Source organism: Camelina sativa, chromosome 12 (assembly GCF_030686135.1).
Source record: "Camelina sativa cultivar CO46 ecotype springtype chromosome 12, ASM3068613v1".
Classification (NCBI taxonomy): Eukaryota; Viridiplantae; Streptophyta; class Magnoliopsida; order Brassicales; family Brassicaceae; genus Camelina; species Camelina sativa.
This window is the reverse complement of record NC_141891.1, coordinates 16,470,281-16,492,491: the sequence shown is the minus strand read 5'-3', so window position 1 is coordinate 16,492,491 and position 22,211 is coordinate 16,470,281. Positions and strand designations below refer to the sequence as shown.

Genomic DNA, 22,211 nt, shown 5'->3' with positions numbered 1-22,211 from the left:
AGAACTTGTCTATTTATGGAAAGGGCATGTGTAAACACCCAAATGGTTGAGATGTTTTGAGTTGGCCTGAAGAGTGGTCATGGTGGTGGTGATATTCTAGTGAGAGAATATGGTGATTGGTAGAGCATTGCGATGTTTTACGTGAATCACATGAGGTAGTTCCCGTCGGGAGATGCTTATTGACGTTAGGACTTGTTTGCTCACGTGGAGATGATTAGTTCTCCAGAGGAGATGATTAGTTCTCCTGTGGAGATGATTAGTTCTCCTGAGGGGATGATTAGTTCCCCTGGTGCACCGCGGGCTTGACGGGTTGCGACCCTGAGGGCGGCAGAGGAGATGATTAGTTCTCCTAGGGGATGATTAGTTCCCCGGAGGGGATGAGTAGTTCCCCTGGTACCGAGATCTCGAGGGTGACGATCCGAGAGTAAGACGGTATGGCTCGAGGACGACGGTCTGAGAGTGCAGGCGGTGCAGTTTGAAGGTTGCGACCTAAGAATGTATGAGTGAGAGAGCAAACAATGTCTAGAACGTGGTTATGAGCGTAGTGACTGGATGTAGACCTCGGAGGTCGGGATTGATCTCGTGTTTTGGGTTGTCTTGACTAGTGGGGCCAGGGTTATGTGGACCGTTGGGTCATATGGATGTGCGGGCTGTTGCGACAGTTGCACGGAAAACCTTTACTGACGGTATTCAGTCCGGTCGGGGTATGTGCGGGCCGTAGTGACGGTTGCACGGAGGTCCTTGGTGGAGGGACAATGTTCTCAGATTCGAGGACGAATCTTTTATTAGAGGGGGAGAATTGTAACGCCCGTGTCCCAAAGAAAAGTGGAAGAACCGATCAATTTATGTGAAATCATGAAATTGTCCGGTTTGGTTTAAATTCACCCGGTTTAGAGCAGGTTTTGGGAAACCCTAAGTGATATATTTATAATAAAATGGACGCCTCTTCTCTCTATTTGGTCGTGGCTGTTATTCAATACTTGTGTTGAGAGGAAGAAAGAGATATAGAGAGAGGAGAGAGCCTATTGTGGTGTGAAGGAGATTAAAGGAGAAGGAGCAGAATCGTTAGAGTTTGGGAAGAAACAGTTTCGATATATCAAATCGTTGTCAAAGGTAACGAAATTTGGTAGTTTTATTCTCAAGCCTTTCATCGTCGTTCTCCTTTTTACAGAAGTGGATTTGGATTTAAACTCGATGAGTTATGTGCAGTTTCGTGAAACACGTTTTCTCAGACGCGAGTTGGAACCATCGGCGATTATAACTGAGATCGTGGTCTCGTCTGGTTTCTGATCGGCACGAGATTTTGTGGGATGCTTCGTGACGTCTCGGACTAGCTTTTCACCAGAGGGATTTGATAGTTAACGGTTGGTTTTTATTTTAGGGTTTCGTCTTTAAGACTGTTCTTTTCTAATGTTTCTGTCCAGTTTCGCTATAAGTCGTTTTTGGTTGTGTGGCTTGTTGTAGGGAATTGCTGGGCTGTTTCAGACGTTAGGAGAGTCTCAACTGGTTATATTCGTTGTTATAATCAGTTTGATAAGGTGAGTGCGTGACCATGAGCTTATCTAAGCGATTGGGTTGTATAACTTGTTTTGTGTGAAGTTGTGTAGGTGTGATGAATGTGTTATTGGATGTTCTGTTCAATGTCTCGTTTGTTATGTTTTATTTGTGGTTGTACTCTTGATTTGCTTGTGTGTATAGCTCGTAGATGGGAGGATCGTCTCACTGAGTATTTCTGGTAATACTCACGCATCTCATTGTGTTTGTGGTGCAGGTATTGTGTAGTGTGGAATCATGGCGATGAGGAGGAGGATGATCTAGGGTCTCGGTTGTGTGTTGTTGGACTTGGTTATATTGTTTATGTTGGAACCTTGGATAGAGTTATGCTAGGTTGATGGATAGAATGCTTAGGAATGTTATTGCATTGATGATGTGTTGGTTCTGTATGTTGGTATGTTTCCGCTGTGCATATTGGTTGTTATCGGTTTAATGAGGAATTGTGGTTTGGGTGGTTTAATTAAGTAGTATGAGATGCTTAATTATGTATTGTACTTATTTTTAAAAAAACGGGTCCGGTTGTTTTAAGTCCGAACAAAGTTGGGGCACATCTGAGGAAGAGCGAAGCCCAGTTCGAACATCATCTTCACGATGAGTTCGGGAAGGGGGAATGACAGACCGCACGCAGAGAAGAAAATCTCGAACGCGCAGCAGTACCCTGGAGGGGGGTTCTCCGGAGGCTCATGCGCCTCCGGGAATTTGATCTCTACCTCCGACGGAATCCCGGTGGATCCTCTAATCTCGGCTATGTTCTCCGCAGAAAGATTCGACGGCTGGTGGGGGCCGAAAACGCCCGGAATCAAGGGTTTTGCGGTTTTTCCCGATGAGGATTTCGGCGGAGACATGCTTTTCCAGTAAAAGTAGCAAGAAAATAAAGGAAGAGTGAAGGGTTTTCTGGCGAAAGTAAAGAAGTTTACAGAGGAAAAGAAAGAAAATTGGAGAACGGAAAACACAAGCACAATTGGGGATTAAGAGTGAAAGAGAGAGAAGTCGAGTTTACCTTTATACACGGAACCAAGGAGCAATGATTATCTGGGGAAGTGAAAGGTCTCACACCGTTTTCTCTCTCTTATAGTTAAAACGCCACCTAGTGGGCCCCGAGTCTTGTTCGGGAAGGCAAATCCCATCATTACCACAATCAAATCGTGGAGATATGGGGAATATTCAGTTTCGCGAAATTGATCGCTTGAAGGTTAAAAGTCCCCCGAACTGTTCAGCTCGGGAGACTTGGGGGGCAACTGTTGTACCCACGATCTGCCATCTCGGGCAATAGGCAAGAGGGCCTAGGCCGGGCTTGTCTACTAGGCCAAGAGGGAATTACTGATCGGCCCATCAGGCCCGGAGAAAGGAAGAGAGCGCGGAGATGCTTCGTGCTGGTCAGCTCGCAGCTCGGGCCCGGTCAAAGATTCCCGCATTCAAGAGGATTAATTAGACCGCGCAAATCGCGTCCTATTAATGGTGCATTAATTTAGTAATAAATTGGTCGGTATAAATATGTAAAGGGGGTGTCAGTTGTAAAGGATCGAACATTTTTTCCAAAAAAGCAATACAAATTCAAATACTCAAAAACTCTCTCAATTCTGTTCGGAACTGCTCCAACGGCGATAAGCTCCTCCGCATTCAAATCACTTCGGAAGGAGAAGTTCAATCTCAGTTCTCACAGTTCTGACTCCTATCAGTGCACTTAATTTGTAGGTCTCGAGTCATCTGTTATATATTCCTGCAAAGACGTCAGCTGAGTCAAAGTAAGTTTCATATTGCTTAATTTATTACACTCTTCAACATCCTTTCTTTTAAGTTGTTTAATTTGCTAGTTCAGTAATTCACTTGTTGACATGATATGTTGTTGCTCAAACGCTATGCAGAGAAGGAGATCTTCCTCTTATAGTGGCCATAGATTTGCAGTCTATGGCTCCAATTGAAGGTATTATCCAGGTTCAAGGGGACATAACTTATGCCCGGACTGCTTAAGTGGTAACAACTATATCTCATACTAGATTTTTCAGTATATATATTTTCTAAATCCTTGGGTATCCTTGGAGTTGTCTTTGTTTCTCTGGCTTTACCCATTTTCGTTTCTATGTCATTAGACACTTTGACGGCTGTAAAGCGGACCTGGTTGTCTGTGATGGTTCTCCAGATGGTAAAACAGCATATATAATATCTGTTTCGCTGTTCAGTTTTTACCATATGCTCTCACAATCACACGTTTTACAATTTGGTTCGCAGTTACCGGTTTGCATGACATGGATGAATTTGTCCACTCCCCCCCCCATCTCATTTTAGCGGTAAGTTGCTTGATTTCTGTTACAAGAGTTGGTGTATCGTGTTAGCAGAAAATTTAGCAGTAACTTGTATATGATCATGAATAATAACAAATACCAAACAACCCCTTTTGTCAGGGCTTAACTGTGGTGGAAAATATACTGCAAAGATATTCCGTGGAAAAGATACAAGTCTCTTGTATTGTCAAGTAAGTTTACATGCTGTGCTCATGAATTTAACTGTCAAGTAAGATGTTGTGCTATATTTTACTATCACTTTTACTGATCAATACAATAAAACTTCAATGTGTTGCTCTCCTTGCTTGACACATCAGATTTTGTATCGAAGGAGAGAATGACACATCAATTAAAATGGCTAACCTATCAAATTAAAACAATTAATACATGTCAACTTTTTTTTTCCTATGTGGACAAAGCAAATTGAAAACAATAGCCTTTATTTAATCTATTGCTCGATTTCTTTTCTTCATCGCTGTGATACAATCTTCTTCTTCGGCGCCTTTTAACCTTCGACCGACTGTGCTATTTATCCCATGGCTGGGAGCATCACCACCGTCGGATTCAACGCTATTCTCGCCGGAACAACTAAAACTGTGTCGCATCGCGATTCTCGTCTCAACGTCGATTGTCGTAGAGCTTCTCCAAATCAAAGACATAGGTATTTGTTAAAAATCGCCCTTAACTTACACTACGATTTACTTTACTGATTCCTATTACTTGCATATATAATCTTGCTAATTTGATTTCTACTTTTGATTTTTGGGATTGAAGATTTCTGTGCTGTATATTTCTCCTCTCCGATTCTGGGTAAGTGAATCTTCCATCCTTTCTTTCCAGATTCAGATCGAGTAATTGATCAATCAAAAATTTTGAACTTAATTCATCTGGTTTTTTTGTAACTTTGTGAAGTTTTAGTTCCTTTGCAGAGTTACAACTTGATCATTTTGATGGACTATTATCATCATACATGTTTGTGATTAAAGTTGAAAGTCTGTATGAGAGTTATCTTGTGTGGTAAAAAGCTGTGTAACATTTGAACATGTAGAGATGATAAGGTAATGTGTAGAGAACATAATTTTGGTTGTGGTGGATTTCTTCTTCTTGATCCACCAGAATCTATTCATCAGATCCGACGATGAACGGTTACGACCATAACACATGTATATAACTATAAGCGTGTGTGATGATGTAATAAGGTAACAAGTTTCAGATATATAAAAGAGTTTCTATTTTACTTCTTGTTTCTCGAAGAAACGACGTCTCTTACTCTGTTTTGTTCTTTCTCTTCTCAATATTCTAACACTCCTATTTTGTATCAATGCCTTTTCCATAGCAGAATTATCCAGGCAAGATTCGCGATGCATCCTTCTTTAATGTCTTGTCAAGGTTAAACTTCTACATCTCTTATATTTCCAAATGAATTGCTTCTTCTTTAGTTACTCTGCTTGCTTCTTCATTCTTCAACCTCGTGGATTTTTCCAGGTTCATTGCACTGATATTGGACCTGATTACTCCCTCCCCTGGGCCATGACAGAAGGAAAGACAATTTACTGACACTATAAGGCAAATTTTTTTAATGACAAATTCCACTTTTATCGCTTATAGGTTGTTTCATGAGTCAATCACATCTTCTACGATTGAACTGCTTTTATGATAGGAGATGGAAAGCACTTGACAAATGTCAATTGTGTGGATCATGATACATATGTTTACTTTTCTTCTTGATTATATATGTATCAGCTATTGATCAATTCCTCTCAAAATCATTTTGTTAAGAGATCAATTTTTGATAAGCGATAAGATAAACGAAGAAAATAGAAAATAATGTACGTAGCTAATGTTTTGTAACTGTGATATTAACTTGCTGATTTCTCTACATACGTGTGAGTTTAAGATCTTCTACTTTAGGTTAGTAGCATGTGCTTCTATTCATCAATATGCTGACCCTAGCTGCGAGCATTTAATTTGTTTATTTCTTTGATTAGTTCAACACTTCAACTAAACATGTACTTATCTAAATACAGTTGAAGATCTTCTCTCTCACTTGTGGTGCACAGGTTTTATTTAAGAATGTGGACGGACTGTGGCATAGTTTTGCTTTCGGTAGAAATCAAGGATTTTAAGAAATGTGTTTAAATGGACACAGGTCCATATAAACCAACAAACAAAATGAAAAGAGGCTTATTACGGTCACAAATTTTCAAAGGCAATATTGATTATTTTGAACATGAGTTGACGAGTTTACAACTAATCAAAACTAGATGATTAAATTTAAAACTACAAAAAAACACCTCAAAATTAAACTAGACCAATATATCTCCCACAACAAGTTATAGGAAAAAAGCATCCCAAAAAACATAGAATACATTAGTTAATTGGAAAATTATATGTAGTCGACTCAAATGTAAGCGCTTATAATAACAAATATTACGGGGTTACAAATCATTGTAGGTTTGTCTTTATTTTATTGTTTCATTGCATTTCTATATCTTATCATTTTCAAAACCATAATTTTCATAGTTAATCTAATTTCAAAAAATAAAAAAATTATATTTTTAACATCAAATATATTTAAAAATAAATAAAAAAACATCCCGCGGCATCGCGCGGGTCTAACCTAGTATAGTTTTAATTCCTTTTAGTATTTGTAGCTCAAATTGACCCAACTGTAAATTTAGTGATGAAGCTAAGAAGAAGAAGATCAGTGGGAATAAGAGCTTAAAGGAGCTGAGAGAAGAAAGGTTGTAGAGGAAGAGGATTGAGAAGGAAAGAGAGATAGCCCTTTTCATGAAACAGAGCCAGAGAGACTGTGGTTTTTCCCGGAGGTTACATTGGTGGTTCTGGTTTCACAGTTCATGATGAAATTATACCTAATTTCCGTTGTGTTCCTACATATTAGTATCTAAGTGTTGCTTGATTCCTATCCCTAGTGTTGTTTTATTGCCTAGCGCTACTTGATGCTTGTACTTCTTGTGTTGATAGAACCATGGTAGATAGTTTTGAGTGTGATAGATATCTGGGGATCTAGGAATCAATAATTTACCAGGTCCTAGCTTTTTAGTATATATGAAAGTTTATTGAAGCATGGTTGGTAGTTAATTCGAATGTTTGATGGTAGCGTTTAGACCCTCAAAGTTGGAACTGTGTGGGTAAGATTTATTGTTGGAGAACTGTTTTGGTTGCTGATAATCCCATTGGTTCCAAGTGGAACAAGCAAAGCAAACTTATGGTCATCAGAAAAGAGTATATAATTGAATGATCTAGTAGTTAGTTTGTGAAATTGCGTATAGTGATTCAAAGGTATTTTTATTACCACCTTTCGATATTTGTGTATAGATGTGTATTGCCTCCTGCTCAGAAGAAAGTAATAGTAGACTATTGTGAACCTGGATATTGCATAGTACTCGATTTGTGCTGATAGAATCATGGTAGATAATTAAGAGTTCGTTTTGCAGACATCACAGTGTATTGTATTGCTTGTTCTCTAAGCCTGTACAGGAAGTGTGGTAGATTTTAACACAATTTGCATTTGATATGGACCCAATGTTAAGAGTTTTTTTTGTATCAAGCTGACGTTTACCCCACTTATTGTCATAGACTCATAGGTATCTCCTCCGTTGATAGTCAAAACTCAAAACTAGAATCTCCCTTTCGACAGTTCAATATCTTCTTTGCACTACCAATACCAGAGTCAGTAATGGGTGTGAGGTAGAGAGACTTAAATAGCCTTATTTTTGGTGAGTGTGTGCATATATAACCTTAGGCTCGTAACCACTTTAGACAACACACTATTTCTGCTACTGTGACATATCAGTACTAAGACTGAAGTTGGTAGCTGAAATCCCGTTGGTTCCTACGTGAATAGGCACACCAAAGTTATAATTTTGAGAAGAAGGGTATTATAGACGATTGCTAAAATTAGCTTGTGAAATTCCTGCAGGCGGTGATGGAAATCAAAAGGATGAGAAAGAAGACTTGATGCAAAGATTCAAAGGTGGTTCCACGTCTGAGATGCTCCTTCTTTTGTCGTTCATCTATATGTGTGTATAGAGATGTTTCTACAAATAGAAAAAATGGAAAGGACGTGTAGTGATTTTGATGGTGGAATCATTTAGTTATTGCTTCCTTAAATTTGATACTCATAGCAACAATCTTGTAAAAATGTTTTTGCAATTCGACAGAGACCTTTGGAAAATGATAACAAAATGAGAGGACTCATACATAAAGGACATTGCAGCGTATGACAAAAAGTTGTGTGGTTTTTGAGAAAGCTGATAAAGCTGATCACAAACACGATTTCTCCTTTTTTTTGGTTATTACAAAGATGATCACAAACTGGTTGCAGTCTTACTCATTCACTGGTTTAGATCACAAACACGGGTTTCTCCTTTTGGTTTATTTAGAAAGGTGATCATAAACAGTCTCAATCATTCACTTGTTAAGTTTCTTCTCTCATATATGTATTAGATCACGTCCTCTTTGACTTTGAGCATGAGTCGTCTTGTCTTTGTAGGGATGGTGTGAGTGAGTCTCCGTTCAATCAAGTTCTGTTTCAGATAAAAATAATGCAGGTATGGATCATGGTTCTGGTATCGCAGTCTCTCATTTTTTAGATCATGGTTCTGGTTTCGGCAGTCTCTTTCAGTTTTGAAGATGAGCAGTGTTTGTCCATAAATACTAGACTTTGTAGCCAGGTACTAAAAAAACTAAGATTTGTTTAATGTGTGTTCAATATTGATATATCTGGTTTTTGGTTCAGATTGAAAAATTTAACTATGATTTAGAGGTTGAAGAACTCTTGTTTTTTTTTATATTTGTGAACAAGCAAAGCTATCATCGTAGAGAAGAGAGAGTATGTAAATGTATGGCCAAATAGATGAAAATTTACAAAAAGAAGAAAGAAAAAAACGAAAGGGGCAAAAACGGTATTGCAACAGGCAAATTCCACATTATATGTCATGATTGGTCAAATAGTATCATCAATTCATCACGACACAAAACGACAAAACTTCTTTTTGTAGATATTATTAATTATTATTACGAAGAAGAAGAAAGAAAAGAAACTGACCGTCTCTTCTTTGGTCTCTCGCTCCTCGCAGCCTTTTTTTTTTTGGTTGTTGTTGTAGCAATTTTCTCAAAAGACAAGACCCCTTCAAAGTTGAACCCACGAGGATCATCCTCCTCCTTGTTTGTTTCATGATAAAGCTCTGAAGAACCTTTAATTCCTAGGTCACTAAAAGTTTCAATTGGTTTCTTCTCCTTCCTTCATCCACTTATGTCCGTTTTCTAAAAAATTGTCTGCTTGATAAATAAGTTTTGGCGTAGGTGAGAGATCTTCTTTACCTTTATTTCTTATCTTCTTTTGTCTGATTACTTACTCTCTGTTTTCTCTATTTCCAAAAGGTACTTTTGTTTTATGTTCATAAGCTTATCGGAGAGGTATCTTCAAATTCCGTATATATATATATTTTTTTTTAATTTGATACTTAGCGATCTAAGGCTTTAAGGATTTTAACAGGGGGTTTAAGTCTCTAATAATTGAACAGATGGATCTAAGTTTCAGTCTTACCGACGTCGCTTTTTGTCCCTTTTATGTTTTGTACTAATTCTTAATCAATCACTTAAAAAAAGGGGCTTAATTTATTTTGGTGTTGATGATTTATTGCAAGAGAGTTTCTCCTCTTCACCTACCTATCACTGTCTTTATACACCTGTGTAATAATAAGTTTTTTGAGTTCCTTAATTTGTGTTTTCTTCTGTTATTATCTCTTGTTTGTTTGACTCCCCTAATATGGACCACCTTGGTCAAAATTATACTCAATTGAATCACTATTTTTATTTGGTTTGTATACTCACTCAAAATTGTGGTTGTTGTTGTTACTGATGATAATTGGTTATTGTCTTGTTGTAGTCAAAGTAAGTGATTGATGGCCAAGAATGAGGAAGGAAGTGGTAGTCCGAGCTGGGGTGCTTCTTTTTTCATGCCCACCTCAGAAGATGTCGCTATGGCTTTTGCTGCTGCTGCTTCTGCGATTAACCCTCCAAGGCCTTCTGTTGTCTTTTCCTCCAAAGATGAAGGTAGTGATAGCCCTCTGGAGAGGCTACAAAGGCAGGTGTCTAAAGCTGTTAAAAACTTCTATGAGACTCCTAAAACCAAGAGTGTTATCTACAATCCTGAGGTTTTGACCAGCCAGAAGCGTCTCTGGGCTAAATTTCAGGTGCAACTTATGTATTCTCTTTTAATGGAGAAGCAACTTATGTATTCTCTTTTATGGAAAATCATGAAGGATGGATCTGTAATCACTAACTTATTTCAAACAGGATCATAAACCACTAAAAGATCCATCAAGGCTTTTTGAAAGCGTTGTTGTGGTTGGACTTCATCCTAATTGTGATATTCAAGCACTTGAGAGTCAGTACATTGCACGAAAATCTGAAGGCTCTTCTGGAAGATTACGAAGTGCACTGGTATCCCAAAACCATTCCCGTGTAGAACCCAGTCTCGAACCACAGGTGAGGTATTATCATCTTTTATATATATTTCCTCATCTGCAAGCTGCTTAAGTCTAAGTATTAACTTTATTTTCAGGTCTTACTTGTGTACCCTCCCGATAAGCAGCCTCCAATTAAATACAAGGATCTTCATTCATTTTGCTTTCCTGGAGGCATTGAGGTGCTTATTCGTTTTCATCTTTACCTACCTATTTTGCTTCTCAGTCTGCAATATGTAACTAATTTTCTGGTGCTTTATGGGTCAAACCATTAACTCCGAAACTGGTTAGAATGTATATGTTGGCACAGACACTTTAGAACGTGTCTCACAGTTCTGAGCTGAAATTTCCTCATAATGCATTGTCTAGTAATAGCGCATGGTGGTCATAGTTTAAATTTTATGTTGGTTCTCTATGTATGATACGTCGCTAGTACATAACAAATACTTTTAAATTCACACACTTTTGAAGCTCTTTTAAAGTGTTAGTATGCAAGTCTTTTTTTTCTAGTAGATCTCCCTTGATGACTAAATGCTTCTGTTGCATATTACCCTTGATGATTTACTAGATTGTATGTAAGAACAACATACTTTATATTCCTTCTTTTTACCTGTCATGTCTATTAATTTCATACGGGTGGCTGTTGGTTTCAGGTCCATGCTGTTGAGAGAACTCCTTCCATGAGCGAGTTGAGTGAGATTATTCTCAGTCAGGTACTTACCTGATGTGAAATGTGGATGTAAAGATTGATCTTTGTAGTGGATTCAGTTTAGTAATATTGGGAAAATATTGTGGATTTCATTATTGTGTCGAGTGCCAACTTCAATTCCAAAGCTAAGCTTTATATATGAAAACATGCACTTATTTAAAATCCGGTGATGCTAACTTTGCAGGAACATCTTAGACCAAGTGACCTTTCATTTGTATTTAGGTTACAGGTAAGCATCATCTTTGTCGAACAATCCCTCTTTGTTTTAAAACCTTTATTACATTATAGCTTCTCTATTTGGATGAGTCATTTCTGTGATATTGCCCCTTCAGGTTGCTGATAATTCGACTTTGTATGGATGTTGCTTACTAGTGGAAGAGATAGTGAACAAGCCGTCGAGATTGCTTTCTACGGTTTTGGACGAACAACCTGCCTGCTCATCATTAAGTCGCTATGTTATGACAACTCGCAGATGCTATTGCATCCTTACCCGACTGCCTTTTTTCGAATTGCATTTTGGTGTATTAAATAGGTATGTATTGAACTTCTGAGATCTTTGTTTGCCTTCATGCAGTTCAGATTATTCTAGTGTAGTAGTGTGACATAAACAGAATCTATCATGACACAGATCTTATCATCCCACAAATATGTTTGACTTGTATTTTTCAAGAAATCCTTTAATGCCTTGTTGCAGTTTTCGCTTTTTGAAGGCGTGCTCACATTGATACTCCTTTTGATGTAGCATCTTCTTGGAAGAAAGACTGGAGCATTTGATGAGTGGCATCAGTAGTGCATCTTTAGAACCCCCGATAGATTTCAGCAATGAAGATAGCTTAAATGATTCATCATCCCAACAAAGAGACTTTGGGGAGACAATAGAACAAACTGTTGAAGCAGGTTCAGAACTCACTAAAGCTGACGAAATTTCTGATAATGGGACCTGTGAGGCGAATCACGATGTTGACCTCAACGTGGATCCAATAAAGAGAGTTGTTGAGAAGATATCTGGTTTTGCAGAGTTTAACGACCATGTCGTCAAAGCTGATGATTCCTTAACACCTATTAAGCAAGGCATAGAAAGTTGTTTACCAGATCCTGGCCCACTGCTTCGGTGCCCTTATTTGGATGAGATCTCTGATTCTAGCACTAGGTACATCACCAAATCCTTTCCTTCATCTATTGGTCGCATAACAAGCAATCCTTTAACCTGTCTGTTGATTAGATATATATTTAAGATTTTTGGATTGTTTTTCATCAAACTCTATTGCCTAACAGTACTCAAATCTTCACGATGATCTTGTTGACCATATTTGTAAAGTATTACCCGTTGATCAAAAGAATTTATTGAGCTGAAACCTTAATTACAGTGCATTAGTGGTTCGACTTTCACACTGCTGCAAAGCATATAACTTGCTTTTTTCAGCTTTCAGGCTGCTCCTTGTGAGAGTAGGCATTCTAGGAATAGTGCAGATGATACGGAGACAGATGAAGCATCCTTTTCTGGTCAAGATGACACAAGCAGTAATTTTGATATCCTTGAGTGGGCAAAGGTTCGTCTACTTTGCTCTCTTGGAAGATTCCTATGTTGTGTCTGCCGTCATCATACTCCTAACACTCTTAACTTAATAAAATCTCTACCAGTCCAAAAAAAATGGGTCGTTGCAAATACTATGCGAGTATTACCAATTAAAATGCCCAGCAAGAGGTTCAACTATTACATTTCATCCTTTGGAGCATCTTCATCCGGTTGAATACCATAGACCTGATGAGGTGGCTCTCCATACTCCTGGATCAGCAATTGACCTAAGATCATGCTGCACTAGTCTAGAACTCGCGGAGGTATTGTATCTGACAATCATATAATATGCTGCATTGCATATCTGAAACATATATATGACAGTCCCGAAACGCTTATCTTCCTTGGTCTTCAGGCACACAATGCGCTCATGGCTGAGGAAGAAGCAGCTGCACTATCTACATGGGCTGTTGCTTCGCTATGTGGATCACTGCGGCTTGACAATGTGATTCTTGCTTTTCCGTATTATCTTTTCATGAACTTGCGGTTTCTGTGATGCTGATTCGTGTGTACAAAATATATATCATATCTAATGATCTCCTAGTAATCTGATATTCTTGTTATCCGGTGGTCTCATATGGTTTTCATATGCGTTATATGCTAGAACTCTGTAGACACCGAGTTGCTTTGTTTCTTATGATGATGCTAATGCATTCTTTCTTTGGTTACTGCAATTGATCTTTTCTACTGATGCTACTTCCTGCATTTGGACATAATTACCTGAAAATCTGATATTACCCTTTTCTTTGCAGGTCCTGATGATCCTATCAGGAGCACTACTTGAGAAACAGATTGTATTTATCTGCTCTAATTTGGTAAAGCACATACTCTGTGACATCATCTATTTGATTTCAACTATTTCAATCTTTAATACTGCATGTTCGTCTTTAATTTATTTGGGTTTTTTTGGTCTTTTATCAATACACAGGGAATCTTAGCAGCATCAGTTCTATCAATCATCCCAATAATCCGTCCATTTCGGTGGCAGAGCCTTTTAATGCCGGTATTATCCTGTTTCGGTCTGGTTTTCAACTGAAAACCTGTAGTTAACCCATGTAGGATTAATGACTGGCTCTAATTTGCAGGTTTTGCCAGATGATATGTTGGAATTTTTGGACGCCCCAGTCCCTTACATAGTGAGTTTGTGAACATGATTTCTGCATTATAAGATCCGTATCATTTTTTTACGTTGCTTAACATGCTACTGTATGTTCATTCTAGGTTGGGGTAAAGAACAAGACAAGCGAAGTTCAGTCAAAACTAGCAAATGTTATCGTAGTGGATGTTCTTAAGAACCAGGTCAGTTTCTGTCTTTGCCCTCGTTATCTTCTGTTACCAGCTTTTTTTATGGTCAAAATATCCTTCTTACCAATAACATTTTTGGTAACAAAGCTCTATATAGTATATATCATGAGTTCCTTATACATATGATTTATTGATAGTGCTACATATCTTCCTTGGAAAATTTCTAGGACCTGCACATGTTCACAGTCTATATTCTCATGACATTTCAGGTTAAGTCACCAAGTATGCCTCAGCTGCCTCAGTATCGAGACTTATATAATGCGCTAAGTCCTTATCATTCAAAGCTTGTTGGAGAAAGCTATCTAGCAAAGAAAAGACCAGTATATGAATGTACTGATGTGCAGGTCTCTGACGCTCTCTCTTAAGTCTATTTTCTTTATCTGTTCTCTAGAGATTAGCCATGTCACGTGCTATTTCTAACCACTTGTCATCAATTGTGTTTGATTATCCATAGGTGGATGCTGCAAAAGGCTTTCTGGGTGTCCTAAGGTCGTACCTGGATTCTCTTTGCTCTAATCTGCAGTCACACACCATAACAAATGTGCAATCCAACAACGATAAGGTTTTTTCATCTACAACTAAAAGATCTCCAGCCTAAGGCGTCTTTCTTATGTCCCATTCCTTAGTTTTAGAATAGATATGTTTTGCTATCCTCTTTAAATGATTTATCAACTTTAGACATCAGGCAAGTATATTATAATGTTAAGCTTGAAGCTGTTCTTTCTTTCTTTTAGGTATCACTTCTCCTGAAGGAAAGTTTCATAGACTCCTTTCCTAGTCGACAGCGCTCGTTCATGAAGGTGAGAGCCCTTCACATTAGATGCTTCATACTTAAATAGTTTCCATAAGGACTGAACTTTGCTGATACTTTTCTGTTATGATGCGAACAGCTATTCGTGGATACACAACTCTTCTCTGTACATACAGATCTCGTTCTTTCCTTTATCCAGAAGCTATAGGAAGATTACATGTATACGCATTGCTGATGAGAACACAACACCGCTCAATAGAAGTGCCGTCGACTCTTGTATTTGTAAATTACTGTTTGAGAAAATTGTCTACGGAAAAAGACTTCCGTAGATGAGGAATTTGATAGAGAGATGAGACAACCATCATCGTCTTTGTATCCTTCATAAACAAACAAATTGGTGTTTTTAAGTTTTTAACTCTTGCAATCGTAATAGTAAACATAAGATCTTTTATTTGTGCATAAGATGTAGATGTTGAAACACCATTTAAACACCATTTTGTACAAAAAAGTTTTATGTCAAGTTTCATATGTAAGTGTGAACATTTTCATAAGACTAAACGTTGATAAATTCTGTACTAATTGTCACAGGGGGCCTATAAGGTTTCAATGCCCAATAGATTACACAGCTACTCTTGTTTCTCTAATTGTGGTAGATTTCAACACATTTGCATTTGATAAAAGTTACCTTAAAATCCTTTGCAATTCAATAGTGACCTTAGAAACAGATAAACAACTAATTAGAGAGACTCATGATAAAAGGGCAGTGCGTAAGGCAAAATATGTTTTGTCGTTGAGACATATCCAAAGTACTAAAACATAAAACTGACATAATCCTTAAAACAAGGAGACACTATCCACTCTAATGAGAAAAAACCAGATTTAAACAGAGACCCAAAGACAAAGCTTCATCACGAAATCATCATCAAACGGGAGGGATAATCAAACGGATCACACCACTCTTGGCAATGGTCTTGATCTTACGGATGGGAATGTCGACTGCAGGAGTAGAGAGCACAGCCACGTCACCAGAGTAGAAACGTCCCCCTGTGTCGTGGCCACGAGCAGGAGCTTCACCAGTCACCTTCACTCTCCCATTCTCGACTGAGACGGTGAAGTTCTCTTTGGGCACGCCCGGCATGTCAACACGCACGTAAAGACCACCGTTTTGGAGCACCTTAGACTCGTAAGGCATCTGAGATCCTTCACCCACACATGGATGTGGCATCAATATTGGACCAGTTAAGTTGGGGTCTACTCCACATACATCACAAACAACAACAACAAATATTCCTAATTAGACCAGACAAAACACTCTTCTCCTATATATATATATACACAATGTAAGTCTTGCAGAGGAGGAAAGATTAGATATGTGAATACCATTAGGATCCGATGCAGGAATAACGTGACGAGCCGTGGCATAGCCATTGGAATCTATGACCGGAATAGAAAAAAAAAACAGAGTACTGCAAACATTAAATCTGTTTTAACTTATATTTTGTCTGTATATGTAAATAAGAAATTTCAATAATAAAAGTTACCTTCTCCGTCAGGGCCACCCATAAACGCTGTAGAAAACAAAATTCATCTATTAATCAGATAATTTTATCCTATGAATCTTTTAATAATTAAAAAAGTTAAGGTTTTTGGTTTTGGGGATAATAACATACAGATGCAAGGAGGAGGTGGAGTTTCGGAGTGGATCCTTTTGAGAACAAGTCGGAGAACGCCATCGGACATCTGGGAGGTGAAGCCGGAGTAGAAGCCATGGCATTTGCAGACGATTTTGGAGTTGATACCTTGGATAGCAAGCTTGGGACGAAGAGTGGTTCCGTCGTAACAGCGGACGGTAGCGTCGTACTTATGCTCTTTAGGAGCGTTCCCCAAGATACAAATGGCTCTGTTCGGCTTGTCGAGGAAGACATCGATGCCGTTGTTTGGAACTCCCGGCATGTCGAACCTGAGGTACATGTCATCGTTATCCAGCGGCATGAACTCGATGAAGCCTTTTGGACCACTTACTAGAAACGGGTTGTTGATTGCGTAAAACCCATCTGCACCCATCATCAAAGACCAACAAACAAAGAAATTAGCAAAAAAGATTAGATTTTTATCAAAAAGAAACGATTTTTATGGGTTAAAAAGAAGAGCAAAAATGGTAACTTTATGAAACTGAGATTTTTAAAGTTAGACCTGGAGATTGAGGAACGAGAGAGACAGGGCTGACCATGATTCAACGGCTGGGTGAAGCTTTTCTCTGAGATTTGGTTTGTGAGACTAAGGGTTGAGATCTCTCTCTCTCTCTCTCACTGTGGGTTCTTCTTCTGGCGTTTAGGGTTTTGGGAGCTTTTATGTAGGAGGAGGGAAGGAGTGTTGTGTTGTCTGTCTAGTGAAGAAAGAACACGACAAAACACAAATGGGACACGTGTTGCTTTACTATTTGCGATTTTCACCAATAATAATCAGACGCGTGTTGTTTTCTTTTTGTGATACAGCTTTCTTAATTACGTTGCTTTATTAGCAGAAGAAAATAGGGTATTTGTTTTGTGTATAAATGACATACTTACTAATTAGTGAAGTTGAAAGTAGCAAGTTTTTTTAAAAATATATATATTTACAAAAAAGGAATTCGAATGGTAAAGTAATTATTTAATGAAGTATTCTTTTTAGTCGTCTGAGATTTGTATTTAGCTGAAAGTTGCAAGTTGAAAGTTGTAACTCTATACCATGTTTCTTTCTGTAATCGGACATGTCCATTAATGTAATACAAAACATATGTGTATCAACAAGGCTCTGTAATGTAAGTCTTTTGTTTTTAGTGCTAGCGAGTGTCATTGATATGTATAAATCATATACGAGAAATTTAGAAAAGCACGTTCATGCATACGATTCATAGTATAACGAAATTATTTTATTTGGAAATTATGTCACAATGGCAAGATTTTAAGTTTCATAGTCATCATACCAAAGAGAGGGTCGTCAGTGCCACGGCGACATGTAACAATCAAACAATTAATATAGTTAATTTTAAAACAAGTCAAAGAAGGAAAAAAAAAATAAACATGGTGGAGAAAGGTATAGTCAAACGTGAATGGTACATACATACATAGCAAGAGAGGGATGGCCACCTGCTGCAACAATTGGAATCAATAACACAAACCCATGAAAAATGTCAGATATATATACATACATTACTATTAAAAAAAAAAAACTCTAGTAATATGTCAAATCTCTGATCTATTAACCGAGAGATAATAGAAGCAGAACAAAAAAAAAAAACAAAATATAAAAAATACTACTCACCCAAAACAATGCGTGACGCTTCTTGACACTAATGTTTCATCAAAGAGGAGGATCAAGTGCCTGGTACTGTACAACACTATAATAATAATTACAATCGGTTCTCAGTTATTTAATTTTAGTTTGGTTTGACTTAACCAAACGTTTAATTAATTAATTTGGAACTCTCTGTGGGTATAACTAATTTACTTGTTTCAAAACTGGGGTTAGAGACCTGTTTTGGTAGCTAATTAATTGGTTTCCTGCTCAGCGAGTTATATATGTTGACAAGTGTTCTATAAAAATCCTTTGCAATTCAATATAGAGACATAATTGGAAACTGATAACAATTTTGAGTGACTCAATAAAGAGTAGAGCGTTAGACAAAATAAGTTTGTGTCGTTGAGACATCATCCAAAGTAGTCATAAAACATAAACCGACATAATCCACATAACAACGACACAATCCCGGGAAAAAACGGTCCATTCTAGATGAAAGACGTCAGATACTCAGATAACGAACACAAGGTCTCATCATGAAGTCATCATCAAACTGAAGGGATGAGGAGGCGAAGCACACCGTTCTTGGCGATGGTTTTGACCCGACGGCTAGGAAGGTCAACAGGAGCGGAGAGCACAGCCACGTCACCGGAGTAGAAACGGCTAGCAGAGTCATGGCCACGAGCAGGAGCTTCACCAGTCACATTCACTCTCCCATTCGTGACAGAGACTTTGAAGTTCTCTTCGTCCACACACATATATATATATCCACAACAACAAAGATTCCCTTTTAGAACAACCAAACTAGTCACTATACTTAAATGCAAAGATCTTAGTCTAGATCTATATACTAACAATTCTAAATTTTTTATAAGTACAACAACATATATATGCAGAAGGGGGAATATGTGATTTAATACCATTAGGATCCGTGCCAGGGACAAAGCCGTGACGAGCCGGGCAACTGCTACCTACATATATATATATATATGACCACAAAGAGAGTGTAAACATTTTAAGTAAACTATATATAGTTCAAAAGTTCTGTGTATGAAATACCAAATTATAGAAAGTTATCGAAAACAAACAGACCGAATTAAATAATAAAATTACCTTCGCCGTCTGACCCACCAAGAAGCGCTGTAGATAACAAAATTAATTAACTTTTCATCAGATTTATCGAATTAATTAACAATAATATATAACTTAAGCTGTGAACAAATATATATATATATATATATATTAAAAGAAAGGGTTTGAGAAATATATACAGAAGCAAGGGCCTTGAGTAGCAATGTGGGTCTTGGTGAGGATAAGCCTGAGAACACCATCGGACATGTGGGAAATGAAGCCGGAGATGTCATGACATTTGCAGACGAGTTGAGTCTTCGTACGGCCGATTTTGATTTTCGGTTTAAAGGTGATACCGTAAATCCGGTGAGAGCCGTCGTGGATGTTCTCCTTCGGTGCGTAGGCGTAGATCGTTACAGCTTTCTTGGACTCGTCAATGAAAACTATCACACCATCTTGTGGAACACCGGGAAGATCAAACCTGATGAAGGTGTCGTCGTTCTCCAACGTCTTAAACTCCATCAACCCTTTTGGTCCACTTTCTAGAAACTGGTTGTTGATTGCGTAAAACCCATCTAAAACCCCACACAACAAGAAGCAAAAAAATGACAACTTTATCCGGAAAAAGAAAACAAAAAAAGGAGGACACTTTGATTGGTAAAACAGCAAAATGTAAGTGAGATTTTGAGGTTTGGTTAGAACTTAGAAGATTTTACCTGGAGATTGAGGTACATGATTAACAGGGGCGACCATGATTCAACGTCGAGTGAGAGATTTGTAGCTAGCTTTTTAAAGATTAGGGCTTTCTAATTCTCTCTCTCTCTCTCTCTTCCTCTGGGTTTTTGGGATATCTTTATGGGAGAGAAGGAAGAAGACGACGGAGTAGTCTGGTGAAGGACACGACAAAATCTACCTAGGGGCCGGGACACGTGTCTCGTTCATGTTTTGTGATTTTCAACCAATACTAGTTAGACACGCGTTGTCCTCTGAAATTAACTTTCTCAATATATAAGCTGAAATAGAGCATTTATAATAACTACAATCGACGCCAGATTTGTGTATACGTATTAAACATAATTACTAATTACCGAAGTTGTAATGACTTGGAAGTACTAATTACGAAGTTGTAACTTGAAAGTATCTTTAAGCAATTAGTAACTCTTTCATCAGGACTATAATTACAATCGGTTCTTGTTTTCGGTTTGGTTTGACTTCTCGATTCAATAGGGAGATATTGGAAACGGGTAACAATTTTGAGAGACTAAATAAAGGACAGGGGCGTTAGACGAAACATATCAAAATAAGTTTGTCGTCGAGACATCATCCAAAATACTCATAAAACACAGGTCGACGAGAACCAGAAAACAACGACAAAATCCCGGAAAAAAAGGGTCCACTATATTCTAGATGAAAGACGTCAGATATATATATATATATATATATATGAGTCTCATCATGAAATCATATCAACAGGAGGGATGAAGAGGCGAATCACACCGTTCTTGGCGATGGTTTTGATCCGACGGCTAGGAAGGTCAACAGGAGAGGAGAGCACAGCCACGTCACCAGAGTAGAAACGGCCAGCTGAGTCATGGCCACGAGCAGGAGCTTCACCGGTCACTTTCACTCTCCCATTCGTGACAGAGACATTGAATTTGTCTTTTGGAACGCCAGGCATGTCTACACGCAAGTATAGTTGGCCGTCTGGGAGCTGCTTCGACTCATAGGCCATCTTCGATCCTTCGTCCACACCCCGGTATGGCATCAATATCGGACCAGTTAAGTTGGGGTCTACATCCACAACAATGCAACAAATTAATATTCCCTTTTAGCGAATAACCAGACTCACTATATATATACTAATTAAAGGCAGCAAGGATATCTACATCTCTATATATAGTAATAACAATTCTAAATATTTCATAACCACTTTTTCAAGCCTTTCATAACCACAACAATTCTAAATATTTATAAGTACAAGATATAGTATAAGCTTGCAGATGGAGAGAGGGGGTAATATGTGGATTACTAATACCATCAGGATCCGTGCCAGGGAGAAAACCATGATGACCCGGATCACAGCTAACTATAGGACCAGAAAAAAATTAAAGACAGTGTGTAAGGAAACTATACAAGTTTGTTTATGAAGAAATACCAAATTATGGAAAGTTAATTAGTGAAAACAACAGATGGAACTGATTGATTACCATCGCCGGCTCGGCCACCACCAATAAGTGCTGTAGAAAATTAACAAACTCATCATTTAAGTTAAATTCATCAATCAGATTATCGAAAAAATAATAACAAACAGTGAGAGAAAAATATGGGTTTTGATAAAACATACAGAAGGTAGGTGTAGTGGTGGGGGTCTTGTTGAGGATAAGCCTAAGAACACCATCGGACATGTGGGAGGTGAAGCCGGAGATATCATGGCATTTGCACTCGAGATGCGTCTTCCTACGGCCGACTTTGAGTTTCGGTTGAAAAGTTAAACCGTAGCTCCGATGAGAGGCGTCATGTTTGTTCTCCTTTGGCGCATAGGCAAAGATCTTCACACCTCTTTTAGACTCGTCAATTAAAATCGTCACACCGTTTGGTGGAACACCGGGAAGATCAAACCTGATGAAGGTGTCTTCGTTCTCCAATATCTTAATCTCCACTTGCCCTTTTGGTCCACTTTCTAGAAACTGGTTGTTGATTGCGTAAAACCCATCTAAAACCCCACCCACCAATCAACACCCAACAACAAGAAACAAAATAAGTTAGAACTTTATCCCAAAAAAAAACAAAAAAGGAGGAAACTTTTTGATGGGTAAAAGCAAAATGTAAGTGAGATCTTGAGGGGTTGGTTAGAAGATTCTTACCTGGAGATTGAGGTACAGGATCAACAGGGGCGACCATGATTCAGCGTCGAGTGAGAGATTTGTTGCTTAGCTAGTTAGTTTAAAGATTAGGGTTTTCTTCTCTCTGATCTCTCTCTCTCTCTGGGTTTTTTGGGATATCTTTATGAGAGTGAAGGAACAAGACGGTGTAGTAAGTAGTCTGGTGTGTAGGACACGACTAAAACACTAATGGGACACGTGTCTCTTTTCTTGTTTTGTGATTTTCAACCAATACTAGTTAGACACGCATTGTCCTCCTTTTGTGAAATTAACTTCCTTACGTTTTACTTTTTACTAGCAGTAATAGA

General features: G+C 38.2%; 4 protein-coding genes and 1 long non-coding RNA gene across 10 annotated transcripts; 2 read left to right on the top strand and 3 right to left on the bottom strand.

The window, feature by feature from the left end:
• The first annotated feature begins 1,235 nt into the window (after positions 1-1,235).
• Positions 1,236-2,081, top strand: LOC147930612 (uncharacterized). The gene is made up of 3 exons (XR_015575125.1): positions 1,236-1,364; positions 1,465-1,538; positions 1,772-2,081. It is a non-coding gene; the product is annotated as an uncharacterized LOC147930612 (long non-coding RNA).
• A 6,739-nt stretch (positions 2,082-8,820) lies between these two features.
• LOC104731954 (uncharacterized) lies at positions 8,821-15,130 on the top strand. 4 transcript variants are annotated; one of them, XM_010451461.3, is made up of 19 exons: positions 8,821-9,164; positions 9,751-10,057; positions 10,161-10,352; positions 10,429-10,512; positions 10,984-11,043; positions 11,224-11,268; positions 11,372-11,571; positions 11,782-12,189; positions 12,463-12,589; positions 12,681-12,878; positions 12,971-13,060; positions 13,368-13,430; positions 13,544-13,618; positions 13,701-13,751; positions 13,837-13,914; positions 14,130-14,264; positions 14,375-14,482; positions 14,655-14,720; positions 14,811-15,130. In XM_010451461.3, exons 2-19 carry the CDS (start codon positions 9,767-9,769, stop codon positions 14,877-14,879), a joined length of 2,340 nt encoding a protein of 779 aa, XP_010449763.2. In that variant the 5' UTR covers positions 8,821-9,164; positions 9,751-9,766; the 3' UTR covers positions 14,880-15,130. The 4 variants fall into 4 exon arrangements, 2 of the variants coding, with proteins under 2 accessions (XP_010449763.2, XP_010449764.2); XR_015575122.1 differs by having other exon boundaries at positions 8,829-9,164; positions 12,470-12,589; XM_010451462.3 differs by lacking the exon at positions 8,821-9,164 and adding an exon at positions 9,187-9,278.
• Positions 15,131-15,341: 211 nt separating this feature from the next.
• Positions 15,342-17,078, bottom strand: LOC104731953 (putative 57 kDa heat shock protein). The gene is made up of 5 exons (XM_010451459.3): positions 16,865-17,078; positions 16,342-16,725; positions 16,213-16,239; positions 16,052-16,105; positions 15,342-15,922 (listed from the first exon to the last, which is right to left on the bottom strand). The coding sequence occupies exons 1-5, from the start codon at positions 16,899-16,901 to the stop codon at positions 15,594-15,596; spliced, it is 831 nt and encodes a 276-aa protein (XP_010449761.1). The 5' UTR covers positions 16,902-17,078; the 3' UTR covers positions 15,342-15,593.
• A 1,169-nt stretch (positions 17,079-18,247) lies between these two features.
• LOC109128091 (putative 57 kDa heat shock protein) lies at positions 18,248-19,900 on the bottom strand. 2 transcript variants are annotated; one of them, XM_087479388.1, is made up of 5 exons: positions 19,738-19,900; positions 19,222-19,596; positions 19,064-19,090; positions 18,871-18,921; positions 18,248-18,692 (listed from the first exon to the last, which is right to left on the bottom strand). In XM_087479388.1, exons 1-5 carry the CDS (start codon positions 19,772-19,774, stop codon positions 18,499-18,501), a joined length of 684 nt encoding a protein of 227 aa, XP_087335514.1. In that variant the 5' UTR covers positions 19,775-19,900; the 3' UTR covers positions 18,248-18,498. The 2 variants fall into 2 exon arrangements, with proteins under 2 accessions (XP_087335514.1, XP_087335513.1); XM_087479387.1 differs by having other exon boundaries at positions 18,248-18,737; positions 19,738-19,897.
• Positions 19,901-20,255: 355 nt separating this feature from the next.
• LOC104731950 (putative 57 kDa heat shock protein) lies at positions 20,256-22,056 on the bottom strand. Of its 2 annotated transcripts, XM_010451458.3 has the most exons (5): positions 21,886-22,056; positions 21,366-21,734; positions 21,229-21,258; positions 21,057-21,107; positions 20,256-20,812 (listed from the first exon to the last, which is right to left on the bottom strand). In XM_010451458.3, exons 1-5 carry the CDS (start codon positions 21,920-21,922, stop codon positions 20,475-20,477), a joined length of 825 nt encoding a protein of 274 aa, XP_010449760.1. In that variant the 5' UTR covers positions 21,923-22,056; the 3' UTR covers positions 20,256-20,474. The 2 variants fall into 2 exon arrangements, with proteins under 2 accessions (XP_010449760.1, XP_087335876.1); XM_087479750.1 differs by lacking the exon at positions 21,057-21,107 and having other exon boundaries at positions 21,886-22,033.
• Between the last annotated feature and the right edge of the window lie 155 nt (positions 22,057-22,211).